This window comes from Lissotriton helveticus, chromosome 6 (assembly GCF_964261635.1).
Source record: "Lissotriton helveticus chromosome 6, aLisHel1.1, whole genome shotgun sequence".
Classification (NCBI taxonomy): Eukaryota; Metazoa; Chordata; class Amphibia; order Caudata; family Salamandridae; genus Lissotriton; species Lissotriton helveticus.
The window spans coordinates 237567286-237587846 of record NC_136067.1 but is presented as its reverse complement, the minus strand read 5'-3'; the positions used below and the strand labels follow the sequence as shown (position 1 = coordinate 237587846).

The following is a 20561-nucleotide window of genomic DNA, read 5'->3' as shown; positions in this document are numbered from 1 at the left end:
CTGCTCTCGAAACACCGGACAGTCTGCAATCCAATGCCCAAACTGTTTGCAGTATGCACATTGATTCACAGAAATGTCAGAACGAGGGGGAGGAGCATTACTGTATGATCCTCGCCCTCCTCTGTTATTTCCTCTCGGAGCCTGAACCTGCGCTAACATTACCTTCGTCTTCAAATCCTTTGCTTTCTTTTCACTACTTTCCTTTGCCTCTAATTCCTGTCTTTCATAATATTGAGCCATAGTTAATAAAGAAGCAGGGGTTGCTGTGGTCCATGAACTTTCACTCATTTTCAATCGTTTCGCAATCTCCGGTAGGAGATTAGCCACATACTTATCAACGAATAAATGCCTGCCAGTATCTTCTGTCAATAATTGACCACTGTAATCATGGAACGCATCCTCAAAGCGAGAAAAAAAATCGGAAACTGATTCATCCGCTTTCTGCTTACAAGAGGCTAATATAGTCCAATCAATCTTTTTAGCGGGAGCAAGAGTCTTTAGTTTTGTTAGTATGGCCCCTGGAAGGTCTAATATTAATTGACACGGCTTACATGCTGGTTCTCTATCTAAATCAGCCTGAACAAGATCTTTCCAAGTGGCCCCAAGAGTCGTGAGGTCATCAAACCTACGAATCGCTCTCCACATATCAGGGGGCAATATCAACCCGAAAAACAGATCAATATCAACTAACGTCATGATACATGAAGAAATTGCACTTTCAACATTTTCATAAAAAGCCGCAGGGTTTTTACGGGGATCAGGTAAAGCATTCTTAAGCGCCATGACATCTGCTCTATTCCAAGGCGTATAAACCCAATTATATACAAAATACCCTTTCGCGTCTTTGGATCTTTTATCATCATCTGTGCCATCCCCTTTATGAGGGACATATAAAGGCGCAGCTTCTCGCATAGGTCTAACATTAATCGCAGCGATCTTATCTGTTTCAAAGATAGGGCATTCTTTGGATATCCCCGTCGCTCCGGACGTAGACGAATTCTTCGACTTTTCCAACTCCCGTAGTCGTGTCGCCTCATTACGCAATTCAATCAAACGCTTGAAGAAGTCGTCCGCATCTGAAAGAACAAAAAGACCTTTACGAAAATTCTCACGACCCTTGGATATCTCCTTTGGTTCTAACTCGAGAGAATATTTTCTATACCGCTCAACAACTTCATCTCCAAAATGATCTAAAAAATACAGTCGTTCCTTATCAGGCCACTGTTCCATGTGTTTAGTAACGTCAGAAACAGTAACAGTATTAACATTTAGTTTTCGTGCAAATGAACGTAATTCCGCAGCGCGTTCCGCATGTAACCTGGTACGCTGTGTTCGATCACTATCCTCGTCCGAGTCCTCGTTCGGAGCCGTAGGTACGACATACGGAGGCGGACAACGATCTAGTAATGAAAAATCATCTGTTTCATTAGTAAGGACTGGATAAAGAGGACGCCTGATAGGGAATTGACCATTAACCTGCAAATTTCGTTCTCGTCTCTCCCTCTCTTTCTTTTCCTGTAATTCCTTCTCCTGTAGCTGTAAAGCTTTGTCATGTGTAGCCTTCTGCTGCACTTTCTCCGCCAAGGCTATCTCACGCTTTGCTCGTTCACGCACCTCTTTCTCCCACATACGCACACAATCAAACATATCTTGCCTAGACCTTCGCTGAAACAAACACTGTTCTACATACTGTACCTTTCGAAGGTCAAACGACCCATATAGTGGCCACTGTAATTCACGATCGTTTTTAGTATACTTATGCCATAATGTACTATACATTATTGGTGGAATACCGAATTTGACATACATTTCACGATTTGGAGTCCCCTCTGGGGGAGCCGGCTGTTTTGCACTTAATCGATAATTGGTCCGTTTTCAGAACAGCACATCCTACGGAGTGTGCTAAAAACAGGCATGTTTCAAAAAGTACCACGAAAACGTGATACTACAAAAATGACACCTACCGCGGTTTACCGTTCAAATCAAATAAATCAGAGAAATATCCCTACATGCCTGCCTATGTGAGGTGCACTCCACATATTCAAACTCAAATTCAAAGATTCAAACGTTAGCTAACAACAAATTCAAATTCAAATTCAAAGTTTCAAAAAGCCATAGTAAGTGTCAGTAGACTACCTCACCTATTCAAAAGCTTACCAAATGTTTTTCAAACGTCCAAAGTCCAACTGCCAAGTTCTGTGGTCAAATCAGCCAAAACGGCACATCACGACAATCCAAAATCAGAATCTCAGTCGAAGACCGGCGCCACCTGGAAGGTCAGATCGGAAGGAAGGGAAAACACACCGTGGGTGCCAAGACTCGGGTCACTCAATGGCAGCGATCGCGTCCATGGCGAGTTTCCAGACCTTCGTTACGACCTCTCCTTTGGGCATCCGAGTCGCCGATGAGTCCCTTCGTGGTCGCCAATTGTGGTGTTGGGTTCAAATCAGGCCTACATACTCTGCTAAACTCTCGAACACCTTAGTACAGAAGTTGGCACGGACACTAGAAAAGGTAAAAGACAAGTTTATTAAGACCCCATGGGGTGGTGACACATTCCTACAGCACCCTTCGGCAATGTAAGAAGTAGCACACCGAACATCGATGTGCGACCTCTTTTATACAGTTTAATAGCAATAAAAAGATAGGCGGTTACAAGTTACACATTTTAGGTACATATAAGGTCATTTTTGGAACACAGCCAGCACGTGGGAGGAGTTCAACAGCACTGGTCAGTTAGTGTGAACATTCCTAAAGAGTGACCAGTTGATGCATAGTGCGCATGTGCGCTTGACCAGTACTAAAAATAGCCTGTTGCCGAGCAAAATAGTGACCATGGGTATCGAAAAAGGACAAAAGGGCACACTGACCACGAGGCAGCGTGTTCATAGGAAACGGAAGGCAGAAGGATTCAAAATGGCCCCCGTTCATTTTGGTCAAGTTAACAGAAAAGACCGTGTAGCTGTGCTAAACGCTAACTCAGGAGCTGCCAAAACACGACAACACTGTTTTGGAAATGTCATATAAGAGGATCTTAGAATGTAAGGAGGGCAACTATGTGTAATTTCAGCACCAAACAACACATCATAGTATTTGTATCTTTTATTTATTGATTTTTTTGTTTATATTTTTCAATTTCATAAATTCTCAGATTTTGCAAATTAGCATTACAAGCATTAAAATATGTACAAATTCAGTATAGCTTCATATTCAATGTAACAAATGAGGTCCCACAAACACGCCGACGGGCGTTATGGTGTATCGGCCCACACAGGCCACACCTTCGTCAGGGCAGTGATGTACCACGGAGTAGGGGACAAAACAACTGAAAATACAAAAATATACATGTATAAAAAACAGCAGCATATATATAATACTTTCATTGTATAATAAATCACCAATTACAATATGTGTTTGGCTCGGGGTACAGTGGTCACTCCGATAGATAAGATATCTTTCATTTTTAGAGACTGCTCATGGATTGGGAACCAATTATCCACGCATATAATCTGACACAACACACAACATTTAATCATTTATTCCTCCATCTATACATAGCCTGAGTGTTTCTTATAGGAAAAACTAGTAGGGTCACATAGGAGACATTACAAAGGCAAACTAGCAAACAAAATCCAGTGTCCCTCCCCAGCATTTTTAGAGCCGGGCAAATGCAAGATGCTACCGCCTCAGATAACTTAGCTTACCCTCAGGTTGGAGGGGCAAGTAAACGGGAGGTAACTTACCAATAGAAGTTATATTTTTAGTCTAACCACAGGCCCTCAGTCAGGGCGGGGTTAGATCAGAGACTGTGTTCCATTAGAGTGTAATCTGTATTGAACATAGAGCAGCGACAACCTGGTAGGGAAGGACGTAGCTTCAAGTGCTTTAAAGAAAATCTAAAGATGAACAGAGGAGTCAAGGCATAGGGTCAATAACAGAGAGACTCCCTAGGCCGTAATCAAAAAGACAAGAAAGCTGCTCTTAATGGGTCAGGAGGTTCTAGATTGGTAAGGAGACTCCTGTTAGGACCTACCTGGAAGATGTTTCCGTTACGTCGCATACGTGATGAGGGCTTGGCTCAGGGTTCTCTATTGCGAGACGACCGCTTTCATGGAGAACGGACTGTATCCTGACAGATTGGTTAGTTTGTAATGAAGTCCATTTGAAAAAAAGAGCAGAAGGAAATAAATCGGTAAATGAATTCAATCCCGTAGTCTTCAAGGGGCCTAATTATGAGTTAACTCGCACATGGGGCTAGGGGGGTGATGTCAGGGGTCCTCATATATGTGGAGGCCTATATAAAGGCAACAAGAGTCTACTCCAGTGGCTGAAATAAGGGTTCCCCAAGACGGTACAGTTTGGAGAATCGCAATAGAGAATACAGAGAAATTTTCATCACCATTTCATCATAGTATATATCCCCAGTTCATATTGTCACGTTCATACCTTATTAAGGGGGGGATATTTACGGTAAGGTCCTCCACCAGGGTTCTTCATTACTTTAGGAATTTCTAAACATGTCCAGGGATCGATGAAGGACGATCTGTAAGGGAAAATTAGACTGGCTCATTAGCGGATAGTAGCCCTCTCCTCCCGAGTAGTACCAAACATGGGGGGGTCGCTATCCTGTCGCGGGTACTTATGCCTCCCACACAAGTGAGGCACCATTTTTATCGGGAGACCTGGGGGAACGCTTGGTGGTAGGAAATTTGTGTGAGCCCGGTGATGCTACACTTTCCCACACAAAAAAGTGTGGAAAAACTGATTTATTTCTGCTAAAATTGTGGTTTGCAAGGGATTCTGGGTAAGGGGACGTTGGGGTAGCCAGGCAAACCACACCTCCTTGGAAGCCACTGGGTGTCTACTTTTCAGAAATGTGTGGGTTTGGTAGGTTTCCCTAGATGCCTGTCGAGCACAGGGCCAAAAACCCAGGTGACTCCCTTGCAAAGGCAGGAGGTTTTGAGATAGGCAATTTTGATGTTGCTTCACTACTATTTGGGTCCTTGCCTGTCGCGGGTACTTGCGCCTCCCACACAAGTGAGGCACCATTTTTATTGGGAGACCTTCCTGGTTGTGGGGATATATACGACTTGTAGGATCACTAAGAACCCGACTAACCCAGAGTCAAAAACTGTGCAGCAACTTGCAATGGTATTTTATTATGTACCGGGTATAGTGTAATTATTCTTGGAAAATGTATACATGGAAAAATTGGTCTGAAAGACACCTATGTATTTCTGAAATGGGTACAAATTATAGAGTTTAGAAACAGTACATATTTGCACATTTTCAAAATTGGGAGTACTCAAACTAGCATGTGAATTATTGGTAATTTTTCAAAATGACCTATTTTTTTCACAATAGCCTTCATTTGGAAGGGAGAAATGCATGAAAACTCAATAGGCAATAACAGTTTATTTACAAATCTGAATTACCTCATGACTCCCGATAAAAACGGCACATCACTTGTGTGGGTCTGCCTTGTGCCCACAAGAGGAAACGGCGCAAAAGACATCGTGGTCACACCTCAATCTCGCAGTGAAAAATGTCCCTTTTTTAGCAGATTGCCTAGCTGTAGTTTTTGTACCCTAGCTTTGCCGGCACCTAGGTAAACCTTACGAACCTATACATTTTTTAAAAGTAGACACCCCTGGGAAATCCAGGATGGGGTGACTTAACTACCTCCCATCAGGTTCTGGTACCCAGAATCCCTTGCAAATATAAAAAAGTGACAAAAAAACATATTTTTCCCATATTTCTGTGGTGGAAAGTTCTGGAATCTGCGTGGATCCACAAACTTCCTTCCAGCCTGCGTTCCCCAAAGTCTTCCAAGAAAAACTGGACCCCACTTGTGTGGGTCGGCCTAGTGCCTGCGATAGGAAACGGTGCAAAACGCAACGTGATCGCACCTCAATTTCGCAGTGAAAAGGGGACCTTTTATGGCAAAGTGCCTAGCTGCAGTTTTTTAACCCTAGCTCTGCCGGCACCTAGGGAAACATAGCAAACCTATACATTTGTGAAAACAAGACACCCAGGGAAATCCAGGATGGGGTGACTTGACTGCCTCCCACCAGGTTCTGTTACCCAGAATCCCTTGCAAACCTAAAAAATTGAACAAAAAAAACAAATTTTCTCCATATTTCTGTGGTGGAAAGTTCTGGAATCTGCGTGGAACCACACATTTCCTTCCACCCTGCGTTCCCCAAAGTCTTCCGAGAAAGATGGTACCCCACTTGTGTGGGTCGGCCTAGTGCCTGCAACAGGAAACGGCGCAAAACGCAACATGGTCACACCTCAATTTCGCAGTGAAAAAGGAACTTTTTTTTGGGCAAAGTGCCTAGCTGTAGTTTTTTAACCCTAGCTCTGCCGGCACGTTGGGAAAACTTGCAAACCTATACATTTTTAAGAACTAGACACCCAGGGGAATCCAGGATGGGGTGATTTGACTTCCTCCCACCAGGTTCTGTTACCCAGAATCCCTTGCAAACCTTAACAATTGACAAACAAAATACATTTTCTCAACATTTCTGTGGTGGAAAGTTCTGGAATCTGCGTGGATCCACAAATTTCCTTCCACCCTGCGTTCCCCAAAGTCTTCCAAGAAACATGGTTCCCCACTTGTGTGGGTTAGCCTAGTGCTAGCGACCGGAAATGGCGCAAAACGCAACGTGGTCACACCCTTTTTTGGAAAAGTGCCTAACTGTAGTTTTTGAACCCTAGTTCTGCCGGCACCTAGGGAAACCTAGCAAAGCTATACATTTTGGAAAACTAGACACCCAGGGGAATCCAGGATGGGGTGACTTAACTGCCTCCCACCTGGTTCTCTTACCCAGAATCTCTTGCAAACCTAAAACATTGACAAAAAAAGCAAATTTTCTCAACATTTCTGTGGTGGAAAGTTCTGGAATCTGCATGGATCCAAAAATTTCTTTCCACCCTGCGTTCCTCAAAGTGTTCCGAGAAAAATGGTACCACAATTGTGTGGGTTGGCTTAGTGTCTGCGACAGGTAACTGCGCAAAACGCAACATGGTCACACTTCAATTTCTCAGTGAAAAATGACCCTTTTTTGGCAAAGTGCCTAGCTGTAGTTTTTTAACCCTAGCTCTGCCGGCACCTAGGGAAACCTAGCAAATCTATACATTTTTTAAAAGTACACACCCAGGGGAATCCAGGATGGCATGACTTGACTGCCACTTACCAGGTTCTGTTACCCAGAATCCCTTGCAAACCTAACAAATTGACAAAAAGAACACATTTTCTCCACATTTCTGAGGAGGAAAGTTATGGAATCTGCATGGATTCACATATTGCCTTCCACCCTGCCTTCCCCAAAGTCTTTCGAGAAAAATGATACCCCACTTGTGTAGGTCGGCTTAGTGCCTGTGACAGGAAACAGTGCAAAACGCAACGTGATCACACCTTAATTTCGGAGTGAAAAATGACCCTTTTTTGGCAAAGTGCCTAGCTGTAATTTTTTAACCCTTGCTCTGCCGGCACCTAGGGAAACCTAGAAAATCTATACATTTTTTAAAAGTACACACCCAGGGGAATCCAGGATGGGGTGACTTGACTGCCACCCACCAGGTTCTGTTACCCAGAATCCCTTGCAAACCTAAAAAATTGACACAAAAAACATATTTTCTCCACATTTCTGTGGAGGAAAGTTCTGGAATCTGCGTGGATTCACAAATTGCCTTCCACCCTGCCTTCCCCAAAGTCTTTCGAGAAAAATGATTCCCGTCTTGTGTGGGTCGGCCTAGTGCCTGTGACAGGAAACGGTGCAAAACGCAACGTGGTCACACCTCAATTTCGCAGTGAAAAATGACCCTTTTTTGTCAAAAAAGTACTTAGCTGTAGTGTTTGAATCCTTGCACTTCCGACACCTACAGAAACCTAGCAAACCTACATTTTGAAAAGTACAAACCCAGTGGAATTCAGGATGGGGTGACTTGACTGCCACCCACCAGGTTCTGTTACCCAGAATCCCTTACAAACCTACAAAAATTGACAAAAAAAACACATTTTCTCCTCATTTCTGTGGTGGAAAGGTCTGGAATCTGCGTGGATTCACGAATTTCCTTCCACCCTGCATTCAACAAAGTCTTCCGAGAAAAATGGTACCCGACTTGTGTGGGTTGATGTGAGAAGTTGGCCTGATAGGTGATGTTTCCAATTCTGGAACCACCTGTTATCAGACCAAACAATCCCTTATGGTGTCTGGTTGTAAGTCAACCTTATTAGACAAGCTATCCTAGGGGTAGCATGGACTAAGCAGCCTAAAGGCTTAACTTAGGAGGTCGTGTTAAGCGAGCTGTTTTACCACATACAATCCTGTAATATCAAATGAAAGGACACCACACAAGTATATATTATAAAAATATATGTATTTATTACTAAAAACAATCCCCAGTACTCTTTATGAATAAAGGGGCACAAGCGTTAAATCAAAAGCACAGTATAACATACAAAGTTGCACAAATATGGATGAGGGCGAGGGGCCACTCAGACCATATACTAAACAAGTGGTATAAGAGATACCAATCGAGCAGTGGTTAGGCCTAGGGCCTAGGGAATCGCTGGGAGCAGTCGGGACAAGCAATGCTGAAGTCGGGAAAGGCCCACGGGATTCGGGTGCAGTGCGGAAAGCGCACGCATGCACCAATGTTAACCAATGGTGCGTAAAAGTTGTAAAGTTAAAGTTTAAGGACACTTCCGCTGAACCTAGAGGAACAAAACTTAAGACACAGACCCTAGAGATGTGTACCAGTGTGGGAACACCGGCGGAGCAAAGTTACCTCACCCACAGGAAGCGGGTGCACAGGGTCAAAGTTGAGTCGGCTTTCGTCACGCAGGCTCTTGGTGCTTGAAGCTGAAAGGGCTGCAGGCGGGGTGAAAGAGAAGTGTCCGGTGGAGTCCAAGGGTGGACTCAAGTCGAAAAGTACCTGAAAGCAGAGGGGACAGAGTCTGGGTCACTCAGCAGTGACCAGGGTGGAACCAGGACGGAACCAGGCAATGTCGGGCGCAATCAGGTGGTCGTCGAGGAGCTTCTCTCCGCTGTCATGTGGGCTCTGGGGCATCTGCGACGTCCAGGAGCGGGTCACGATCTGTCCCAGGAGGGCTCTCACCGTCGGCGCAGTCGACTTCAAGTTTGGAGCAAACAACACTTGGCAAGAGCAATCCACGCGGAACCGGGAGATTGCTTTTCACTCGAACCAGGAGGGTCAGAGTGGGGGTTCCTTTTCAGGGGAGCGGGTGCAAGTCTGGAGCAACCAGAATCGCAAGTCGATTTTCAAGTTTCGTCGGCACAGGGGCCACTAGCCGGCTGGCAAGTGACCGGGCCAACGCGTTGAGCCAAAAGTAGCAGAAGGGCCCCACGCAGCACTCCGTGAGTGTAGAGGGGTGAGCTTCGGTGCAAGAGTGGCTCAGGGTTGGGGCTTCTTAAACCCCGGTGTACAGCTTCGAGGGTCACTCGTGGGCTGCACGGTCAGCGTCTCGTGGTCTTTCCAAGATGGCGTGCTCCACGCTTCCAGTCGCCTCCACGGGTCTCAGCTCTGCAGGGACTGTGGATCGGGCTGTTGGAGGGCAGGCAAGCTTGATCTCGTCGATCTCTGTCGCTCGAGTTCCGGCGGGAACTGCGACAAAGCAGACGTCGATGGCTGGATGGTGCCTGTTTGCACAGGGTGGTCACTCCTTGACCACAAGGGAGATTCTTCGGGATTCTACGCCGAGTAGGATGTCGAAGGGTCCAGAATTTCATTTCTTATGTTTCTTCAGGATAATCTGAAGTGCATTGGCACTGCTCCCAGTCTTATACTAATTTTGGGGGCTGGATTACCTACTAGGTCCCCTCCTATGGGTGGGACCCAGGAAGTGGGTGGATACACCCCCTTCCTTTGATCCAGGCTGCCCTGGCACGAGGGCTGGAGTGCCCCAGAACCGGTTTGGCCGGATTATGCAAGGGGCAGCCTTGTGCGCCCCAAGCAGTGTCTGGTTTCTTTCAAACCTCCCTGCTACAATCCACTATCTCCTGTCTGGGGGGGTGTAACACCTCCCTGCGACAGGAAACCCTTTGTCCAGGCCCCTTTGGCTGAGTTTCGGTCAGCTTCAGGGGGTCAGACTCTTGTCTGTGGCAGAGGCATCCATTTTGTGGATCTAAGGTCCTTTTAGAAATTAACCGCATTTAAGTAAAGTAACATGTCTTACCCCTCTAGAGGGGTGGAATGCTATCCCCGTCGCCAGAACTGGCGAGGGGGTAGTATTCCAAATCGTATGACACCTTACACGACATGTTTTGATAAAGCCAAACCAGAGTTGCTATATAACCGCGAGGATTATAAGGCACTTAAGAGTATATGGTATGGCATTATCCTGAAACAGCTTAGGGAGTTGTTCCCGACAGCTGCAGACAGGCTCAGCTCATGCTAGAGCTCCATCTCACATTAAACCACGCACTCTGCCTCCAGGATTGATGAGGCCTTCCATAGGAGTGGCTCACAGGTTTATATGTGTCCAGATATAGGTTTAGATATAGGTATACTATATCTAAGTAAGGGGTGCTTACACCACCTTACCCCAGCTGAGTGATCAGCCAGTTGTGTCAATTTAAGAACCAGCCAGGGGTGGCAAAAGATATGCTGCAGCCCCTGGTAGGCCTTGGTGGCCCCTATGCCCTGGGCACCTATAGTGCATTATACAGGGGCTGACAAGGAGTCCATTTCCAATTGTGGTATGTGCCTATAGCACATGTATCATTAATTTAGTGAGAGAACAGCAGGCTGGGGGTCTGATCAGCAGGCCCACAGCCTCAGTAGTCGAAAATCAGTGAAGCAAAAAGCAAAAGTTTGGGGTGACCATAGGATAGTAGACCCTACTCTCCTACACAACCCCCCCCAAACGCAGGGACATTAAACTAACCTTGACCAGATAAGTCTTCATGTTCTAAGTGGAAGTACCTGGAGAGACCATCTGCATTACCATGGTCAGTCCCTGGGTGGTGCTCCACTGTAAAGTCCATCCCCTGTAGGGAAATGGACCACCTGAGCAGTTTGGGATTTTCACCCTTCATCTGATTTAGCCACAAGAGGGGCTTATGGTCTGTCTGAACAAGGAAGTGAGTTCCAAACAAGTAGGACCTCAACTTCTTCAGGGCCCAAACCACAGCAAAGGCCTCCCTCTCAATAGCTGACCAACGTTTCTCTCTGGGGGTCAGCCTTCTGCTAATAAAAGCAATGGGCTGGTCTTGACCATCTTGATTAAGTTGTGAAAGCACAGCTCCCACCCCCAACTCAGAAGCATCTGTCTGTACAATGAACTGTTTGGAGTAGTCAGGACTCTTCAGGATAGGTGCAGAGCACATGGCCTTCTTCAGGTCATCAAATGCCTTTTGACAGCTAACTGTCCACTGAACCTTTTTTGGCATCTTCTTGGATGTCAAGTCATTTAATGGTGTCACTATAGACCCATAGGTTTTCACAAACTTTCTGTAATACCCAGTCAGGCCCAAGAAGGCTCTGACTTGTGTCTGGGTAACTGGAGGAGCCCAGTCCTGTATGGTCTGGATTTTGCTCTCCAGTGGCTGAACCTGACCTCCACCTACTAGGTGGCCCAAGTATACAACCTTACTCTGCCCTATCTGGCACTTGGTGGCCTTGATAGTCAGGCCTGCCTTTTGCAGGGCCTCCAAAACCTTCTTCAGGTGGATCAGGTGATCCTCCCAGGTGGAGCTAAAGACAGCAATATCATCTAGATATACTGCACAAAAGTCATCCAACCCAGCAAGGACTTGGTTCACCAACCTTTGGAAAGTGGCAGGTGCATTCTTCAAACCAAAGGCCATTACCACAAACTGATAATGTCCACTAGGGGTAGAGAATGCTGTTTTGGCTTTTGACTCCTCAGCTAGTCTGATTTGCCAGTAGCCAGCTGTCAAATCAAATGTGCTCAGAAACTTGGCAGAAGCCAATCTGTCAATGAGCTCATCTGCTCTTGGAATGGGGTGAGCATCTGTCCTAGTGACAGCATTGAGACCCCTGTAGTCCACGCAAAATCTCATTTCTCTCTTTCCATCTTGGGTATGAGGTTTTGGCACAAGGACTACTGGGCTGGCCCATGGGCTCTCTGATGGCTCAATCACTCCAAGCTCCAACATCTTTTGCACCTCAGCCTTGATGCAATCCCTGACATGGTCAGGTTGCCTGTAGATCTTATTCTTCACAGGCAGACTGTCACCAGTGTCCACCTCATGGGTGCACCAGTTAGTCTGGCTGGGTGTGAGTGAAAACAAATGCCTGTGGACTTGCAAAACTTGTCTGCAGTCCATCTGTTGCTGGTCAGTGAGGCTACCTGCCAAGGCTACTCCATCAACTGAACCATCATCAGGGTTCTGAGAAAGCAGGTCTGGGAGAGGGTCACTCTCTTCCTCCTGATCCCCATCTGTGGCCATGAGCAAGCTCATGTCCTCCCTGTCCACAAATGCTTTCAAACGATTCACATGGATCACCCTTTGAGGGCTCCTAGGGGTTCCAAAGTCAACCAAATAGGTGACTTCTCCCTTTTTCTCAATGATAGGATAGGGTCCACTCCATTTGTCCTGGAGTGCTGCTGGGGCCACTGGCTCCAGTACCCACACCTTCTGTCCTGGTTGGAACTCTACCAGTACAGCCTTTTGGTCATGGCAAGCTTTCTGTAATTCTTGGCTGGCCTCCAGGTTTTTGGATGCTCTTTCCATGTATTCAGCCATCCTGGAGCGGAGACCAAGTACATAGTCCACTATGTCTCGTTTAGGCTTTTTGAGAGGTAACTCCCATCCTTCCTTCACCAAACACAATGGACCCCTCACAGGGTGGCCAAACAAAAGTTCAAAAGGGCTGTAGCCAACCCCCTTCTGTGGGACCTCTCTGTAAGCAAAGAGCAAGCAGGGTAAAAGAATGTCCCATTTCCGCCTAAGCTTCTCTGGTAATCCTTTTATCATTCCCCTGAGGGTCTTGTTGAATCTCTCCACAAGCCCATTGCACTGTGGGTGATAGGGTGTGGTAAACTTGTAGTTTACTCCACACTCCTTCCACATTGCCTTCAGATAGCTAGACATAAAATGTGTGCCTCTATCTGATAGTACCTCCTTTGGAAAGCCCACTCTTGAGAAAACTGCAATGAGGGCTTTTGCCACCACAGGTGCTGTGGTGGTCCTCAGGGGAATAGCCTCTGGATACCTGGTGGCATGATCCACTACCACCAGTATAAATCTGTTTCCAGATGCTGTTTGAGGATCCATGGGACCCACAATATCTATTCCAACTCTTTCAAAGGGTACCCCCACCACAGGTAGTGGTATGAGGGGGGCCTTTGTTATGCCACCTGACTTACCACTGGCTTGGCAAGTGACACAGGAGCGACAAAACTCCTTGACATTTTCTGACATATGAGGCCAGTGAAAGTGTGAAACAAGCCTGTCCCACGTCTTGTTCTGGCCTAAGTGTCCTGCAAGGGGAATGTCATGGGCCAAGGTAAGGAGGAAGCCCCTAAACTTCAGCGGTATAACCAACCTCCTGGCTGTACCAGGCTTGGGGTCTCTAGCCTCTGAGTAAAGGAGTCCATCATCCCAATACACAGTATGGGTACCTTGGGCATCCCCAGCAGCCTCAGCAGCAGCCTGCTGTCTGAGGGGTTCAAGGGAAGGGCAATCTAATTGAGCCTGCCTCAGGTCTGCCCTTGAGGGTTCCCCTGTCCCCAGAAACTCAACCTGGTCAGGTTCAAGTTCCTCAGAGACAGTCTCCTCTTGGACTGCAGAATCAGTTTCCTCTGAAACTTGATCCTCAACCTGGGGCAAGGTGGAAGGCTCAGCCTTTCCTCTCTTGCTCCTTCTCTTGGGTTGTGGTTGGTCTATTGTTCCAAGATCCACCACTGGTTCAGGAAGGCACTTCTTGGCCTGAGACCTTGTCACTGCAAGGACATGAGCTGAAATCCCTAGCATTTCTGCATGAGTCCTGTACTCCACTTCTGACCAAACTGAGCTTTCAAGATCATTGCCTAACAGACAGTCTACTGGGAGGTCTGCACTCACAACAACTTTCTTTAGGCCATCTACCCCTCCCCAGGAGACGTTCACAACTGCCACACTATGGGAAGTAGTGGAGTTGCTTGCATTGGTCACTAGGTAACTTTCACCTAGTACAATCTGTCCAGGGTCCACAAAGTCAGGTGTCACCATTGTGACACTGGCACATGTGTCCCTGTAGGCCTGAGCCAGTTTCTCATTAATTAAAGGCGTCTGCCTATATTTGCCCAGGTTACTGGGGCTTACTGTAGTGGGCAAAGTCAAGTCCACATCATATAGGAGAACTGCCTGAGTAGGGGTTCTGACTAGGCCAGATCCTACTTCAATACCCAGGGTCAACCCGGCTACACCCTTGGACTGTGTTCCACCACTGCTTGCTGGACTAGGGGTTGCAGTTGCTTTAGGAGCTGCAGTGGTAGGGACTGGATTTGTCTTGGTGCATTCACTGCCCCAGTGTGAAACTGATTTGCAGGTATTACACCAAGGTTTCTTTGGGCCATTATTCTTCTTTTTCTTGTTTCCATTTTGGGAACCACCCTCCTTATTACTAATTTGGGGGCCTGAAGACTTCTGGTCCTTTTCTTTATCTTTCTGATTCCCACCCTTCTGGTCTGTTTTCTTCTGGTCACCACCTTGGTTCTGGGGTTTCTGCTTAATCCTTGTTCTGACCCATTTGTCTGCCTTCTTTCCCAATTCTTGGGGAGAGGTCAGATCAGAGTCAATAAGGTATTGATGCAACAGCTGGTTTGTACAGTTATTAAGGATCTGTTCTCTCATTATAAGATTGTACAATCCTGTATAGTCTGAAACTTTACTTCCCTGCAACCAACCCTAAAGAGCCTTAGTGGCACAATCAACAAAATCAGTCCAGTCTTGAGTCTGTGCTTTCTGGGTGTCTCTGAACAACAACCTGTATTGCTCAGTGGTTAGGCCAAACCCTTCAATAAGAGCACTCTTCAAGACAGAGTAGTTTTTGGCATCCTCAGGTCTAACTGTGAGGAGCCTATCCCTCCCTTTCTCAGAAAAGGAGTACCATAAAATTGCAGCCCACTGATCCTGAGGAACCTGCTGTACCATGCAGGCTCTCTCAAGAGCAGTCATCCATTTGGGTAGGCAGACAAAATATCGAAATTAAAATATCGATATACAATAATATCGATGTTTTAATATCGATGGTATAGTATATCGATGTGCTATAATATCGACAGACAGAATATCGAGATTAAGGTATGTATGTTAGTAATATCGAAATTTTGTTGTTTAGTGTTATGTATTTTATTTTGTTGTTTATATGTTTGCTAAATATGTTTAGAAATGTATGTTTGAAAATTAGTAATTTTGTTAACATTTTGCGTTTTAGTATTAGAGCGGGTTGTGGGTTTATAGGGGAATAGGGTGGGAAGTAATTTAATAATAATTAATTAATTAATATCTGTTTGTAAATATTTGTAATTAATAATTAATTGGTAATTAATTAATATTAATTAGTTAATTAATTAATATATGTTTGTAAATATTTATAAATAATAATTAATTGGTAATTAATTAATATTAATTAGTTAATTAATTAATATAATTTTGTACATATTTTTAATTAATAATTAATTGGTAATTAATTAATATTAATTAGTTAATTACATTATTTAGAGTAATTTTTTAATATATATAATTTTTTTATTGTTAATTAATTATTTGGGAAATTAATATTAATTAGTAAATTAAATTAATTATAGCTAATGTGCTAATATATTTACTTTATTGTTATTGTTAATTAATAATTAATTGGTAATTAAATAATGTTAATTAATTTTGGGTAAAGGAGTATTTTTAGGGTTCAGGGTCTGTTTTCAGTTCTTGGGTAAAGGGGTATTTTTTGGGTTCAGGGTCAGTTTTCAGTTTTTGGGTAAAGGGGTATTTTTAGGGTTCAGGGTCAGTTTTCAGTTTTTGGGTAAAGGGGTATTTTAAGGGTTCAGGGTCAGTTTTCAGTTCTTGGGTAAAAGGGTATTTTTAGGGTTACAGGGTCAGTTTTCAGATCTTGGGTAAAGGGGTATTTTTAGGGTTCAGGGTCAGTTTTCAGTTTTTGGGTAAAGGGGTATTTTTAGGGTTCAGGGTCAGTTTTGGGTTTTTGGGGTACAGGGGTATTTTTAGGGTTCAGGGTCAGTTTTCAGTTCTTGGGTAAAGGGGTATTTTTTGGGTTCAGGGTCAGTTTTCAGTTTTTGGGTAAAGGGGTATTTTTAGGGTTCAGGGTCAGTTTTCAGTTTTTGGGTAAAGGGGTATTTTTAGGGTTCAGGGTCAGTTTTCAGTTCTTGGGTAAAAGGGTATTTTTAGGGTTCAGGGTCAGTTTTCAGTTCTTGGGTAAAGGGGTATTTTTAGGGTTCAGGGTCAGTTTTCAGTTTTTGGGTAAAGGGGTATTTTTAGGGTTCAGGGTCAGTTTTGGGTTTTTGGGGTACAGGGGTATTTTTAGGGTTCAGGGTCAGTTTTGGGTTTTTGGGGTACAGGCGTACAGGGTAAAAATAAAATAAATTTAAATTTATTTTAAATCAATTAAATGAAATTAAAAAAAATAAAATTACATTAAATTATTACGTTTTTAATTTATTTTAAATGTATATGTATTACTTTTATTTTTTTAATTATGTTTTAATGTTTTTATTTAATATTTGTTAAATTATATGTATTTTAAAATTATTTTTACATTATTATTAATACATTTAAAAAAACGATATTTTTAATTTCGATATTTTTGTACTACGATATTATTTTTTCGATATTTTTGTACTTACCATTATGTAGATATAATTTCGATATTTTTGATTTCGATATTTTTGTGTCGATATTTTTGTATGTAGATATTCTGTCTGTCGATATTATGTCAGACATTCATCCATTTGTGGATGTCATCCCCTTCCTTGTAGGGGGCCACAATTTTTGTCAGGTTTCTAGTATCATAGGACCTGGGTTTCTCTATAGGAATATTGCTGCCACCAGTGGCATCTAAGCCACACAATTTCTGCTCTCTTGCCAAGGCAAGTCTAGCTTCGGCCAGGGCTACCTCCTCCCTCTCTATCTGGAGTTTGACAGCTCTCATCCTGGCCTTATGCTCTATCTTTTGAGAGGCAGTCATACCTCTCTGAGATTCTCTTGAGGCACTAGAAATATGAGAGTCCCCTGAGGGAGATCTCACTCTTCTGTTGCCTGGGAGAATACTCTGGTGGGATCTGGGGAGGTGCTGGTCCTCTCCATTCCCAAGTAGGTCTAGGTTGGCCTGGTTAAGCCTGGCAACCATACCTTGATTAACCCCTAGCTCCTGATCTTCAAGTTCTTCTAAGTCTGAACCATCCTCCTCCTCCTCTTCTTCCTCCTCTGGAGTGGTATCAGTTACAGGGGGGTTCACTCCATCTCCTGACTCTAAGGGAACTGCATTCGCCTTTTCTAAGTCATCTTGTTCTAGAATGGCTATCAGGGAAGGACTGGTGGGACTTCTGCCCCTTTTTAACCCTCTTGAGATGCACAAGGCAACCAAGTCTTTGTGGGTTAACTTGTCATAGCTGGAAGTTGCCTTGGTAAGGTCAACTGTCACAGGAACAGACCCTGAGGCTTTTCCTGTGTCAGACATGACTCTAGTGTGGTGTAAGTGATGCACCTACCTACACTAAGTGTTTCCCTACTGTACCTTGCTAGTGAGTTGTAGTCAGGGTGTGCTAATCCCTTTAATCTACAACTACTAAGTTCAGTAGAAGTTACACATGCTAAGCTTTTGATTTTATATGTACCTAGAGGTACTTGATGTGATCTTTCAATTTGATAAAAGATTGCAATGGTAAAACAACAGCAAGCTCAAATCCGCACCGCTGCTCACCAATGTGAGAAGTTGGCCTGATAGGTGATGTTTCCAATTCTGGAACGACCTGTTATCAGACCAAACAATCCCTTATGGTGTCTGGTTGTAAGTCAACCTTATTAGACAAGCTACCCTAGGGGTAGCATGGACTAAGCAGCCTAAAGGCTTAACTTAAGAGGTCGTGTTAAGCGAGCTGTTTTACCACATACAATCCTGTAATATCAAATGAAAGGACACCACACAAGTATATATTATAAAAATATATGTATTTATTACTAAAAACAATCCCCAGTACTCTTTATGAATAAAGGGGCACAAGCGTTAAATCAAAAGCACAGTATAACATACAAAGTTGCACAAATATGGATGAGGGCGAGGGGCCACTCAGACCATATACTAAACAAGTGGTATAAGAGATACCAATCGAGCAGTGGTTAGGCCTAGGGCCTAGGGAATCGCTGGGAGCAGTCGGGACAAGCAATGCTGAAGTCGGGAAAGGCCCACGGGATTCGGGTGCAGTGCGGAAAGCGCACGCATGCACCAATGTTAACCAATGGTGCGTAAAAGTTGTAAAGTTAAAGTTTAAGGACACTTCCGCTGAACCTAGAGGAACAAAACTTAAGACACAGACCCTAGAGATGTGTACCAGTGTGGGAACACCGGCGGAGCAAAGTTACCTCACCCACAGGAAGCGGGTGCACAGGGTCAAAGTTGAGTCGGCTTTCGTTACGCAGGCTCTTGGTGCTTGAAGCTGAAAGGGCTGCAGGCGGGGTGAAAGAGAAGTGTCCGGTGGAGTCCAAGGGTGGACTCAAGTCGAAAAGTACCTGAAAGCAGAGGGGACAGAGTCTGGGTCACTCAGCAGTGACCAGGGTGGAACCAGGACGGAACCAGGCAATGTCGGGCGCAATCAGGTGGTCGTCGAGGAGCTTCTCTCCGCTGTCATGTGGGCTCTGGGGCATCTGCGACGTCCAGGAGCGGGTCACGATCTGTCCCAGGAGGGCTCTCACCGTCGGCGCAGTCGACTTCAAGTTTGGAGCAAACAACACTTGGCAAGAGCAATCCACGCGGAACCGGGAGATTGCTTTTCACTCGAACCAGGAGGGTCAGAGTGGGGGTTCCTTTTCAGGGGAGCGGGTGCAAGTCTGGAGCAACCAGAATCGCAAGTCGATTTTCAAGTTTCGTCGGCACAGGGGCCACTAGCCGGCTGGCAAGTGACCGGGCCAACGCGTTGAGCCAAAAGTAGCAGAAGGGCCCACCGCAGCACTCCGTGAGTGTAGAGGGGTGAGCTTCGGTGCAAGAGTGGCTCAGGGTTGGGGCTTCTTAAACCCCGGTGTACAGCTTCGAGGGTCACTCGTGGGCTGCACGGTCAGCGTCTCGTGGTCTTTCCAAGATGGCGTGCTCCACGCTTCCAGTCGCCTCCACGGGTCTCAGCTCTGCAGGGACTGTGGATCGGGCTGTTGGAGGGCAGGCAAGCTTGATCTCGTCGATCTCTGTCGCTCGAGTTCCGGCGGGAACTGCGACAAAGCAGACGTCGATGGCTGGATGGTGCCTGTTTGCACAGGGTGGTCACTCCTTGACCACAAGGGAGATTCTTCGGGATTCTACGCCGAGTAGGATGTCGAAGGGTCCAGAATTTCATTTCTTATGTTTCTTCAGGATAATCTGAAGTGCATTGGCACTGCTCCCAGTCTTATACTAATTTTGGGGGCTGGATTACCTACTAGGTCCCCTCCTATGGGTGGGACCCAGGAAGTGGGTGGATACACCCCCTTCCTTTGATCCAGGCTGCCCTGGCACGAGGGCTGGAGTGCCCCAGAACCGGTTTGGCCGGATTATGCAAGGGGCAGCCTTGTGCGCCCCAAGCAGTGTCTGGTTTCTTTCAAACCTCCCTGCTACAATCCACTATCTCCTGTCTGGGGGGGTGTAACACCTCCCTGCGACAGGAAACCCTTTGTCCAGGCCCCTTTGGCTGAGTTTCGGTCAGCTTCAGGGGGTCAGACTCTTGTCTGTGGCAGAGGCATCCATTTTGTGGATCTAAGGTCCTTTTAGAAATTAACCGCATTTAAGTAAAGTAACATGTCTTACCCCTCTAGAGGGGTGGAATGCTATCCCCGTCGCCAGAACTGGCGAGGGGGTAGTATTCCAAATCGTATGACACCTTACACGACATGTTTTGATAAAGCCAAACCAGAGTTGCTATATAACCGCGAGGATTATAAGGCACTTAAGAGTATATGGTATGGCATTATCCTGAAACAGCTTAGGGAGTTGTTCCCGACAGCTGCAGACAGGCTCAGCTCATGCTAGAGCTCCATCTCACATTAAACCACGCACTCTGCCTCCAGGATTGATGAGGCCTTCCATAGGAGTGGCTCACAGGTTTATATGTGTCCAGATATAGGTTTAGATATAGGTATACTATATCTAAGTAAGGGGTGCTTACACCACCTTACCCCAGCTGAGTGATCAGCCAGTTGTGTCAATTTAAGAACCAGCCAGGGGTGGCAAAAGATATGCTGCAGCCCCTGGTAGGCCTTGGTGGCCCCTATGCCCTGGGCACCTATAGTGCATTATACAGGGGCTGACAAGGAGTCCATTTCCAATTGTGGTATGTGCCTATAGCACATGTATCATTAATTTAGTGAGAGAACAGCAGGCTGGGGGTC

At 45.4% G+C, this 20561-nt stretch overlaps 1 protein-coding gene across 1 annotated transcript in view; it reads left to right on the top strand.

Moving 5' to 3' along the window:
• The window catches only part of LOC144762471 (adhesion G protein-coupled receptor F5-like), a 937058-nt gene that overhangs the window by 96650 nt on the left and 819847 nt on the right, over positions 1–20561 (top strand). The window contains exon 8 of the mRNA XM_078647684.1: positions 8823–8829. Coding sequence (XP_078503810.1) covers positions 8823–8829 — 7 coding nt within the window. The remainder of the gene's footprint in view (positions 1–8822; positions 8830–20561) is intronic.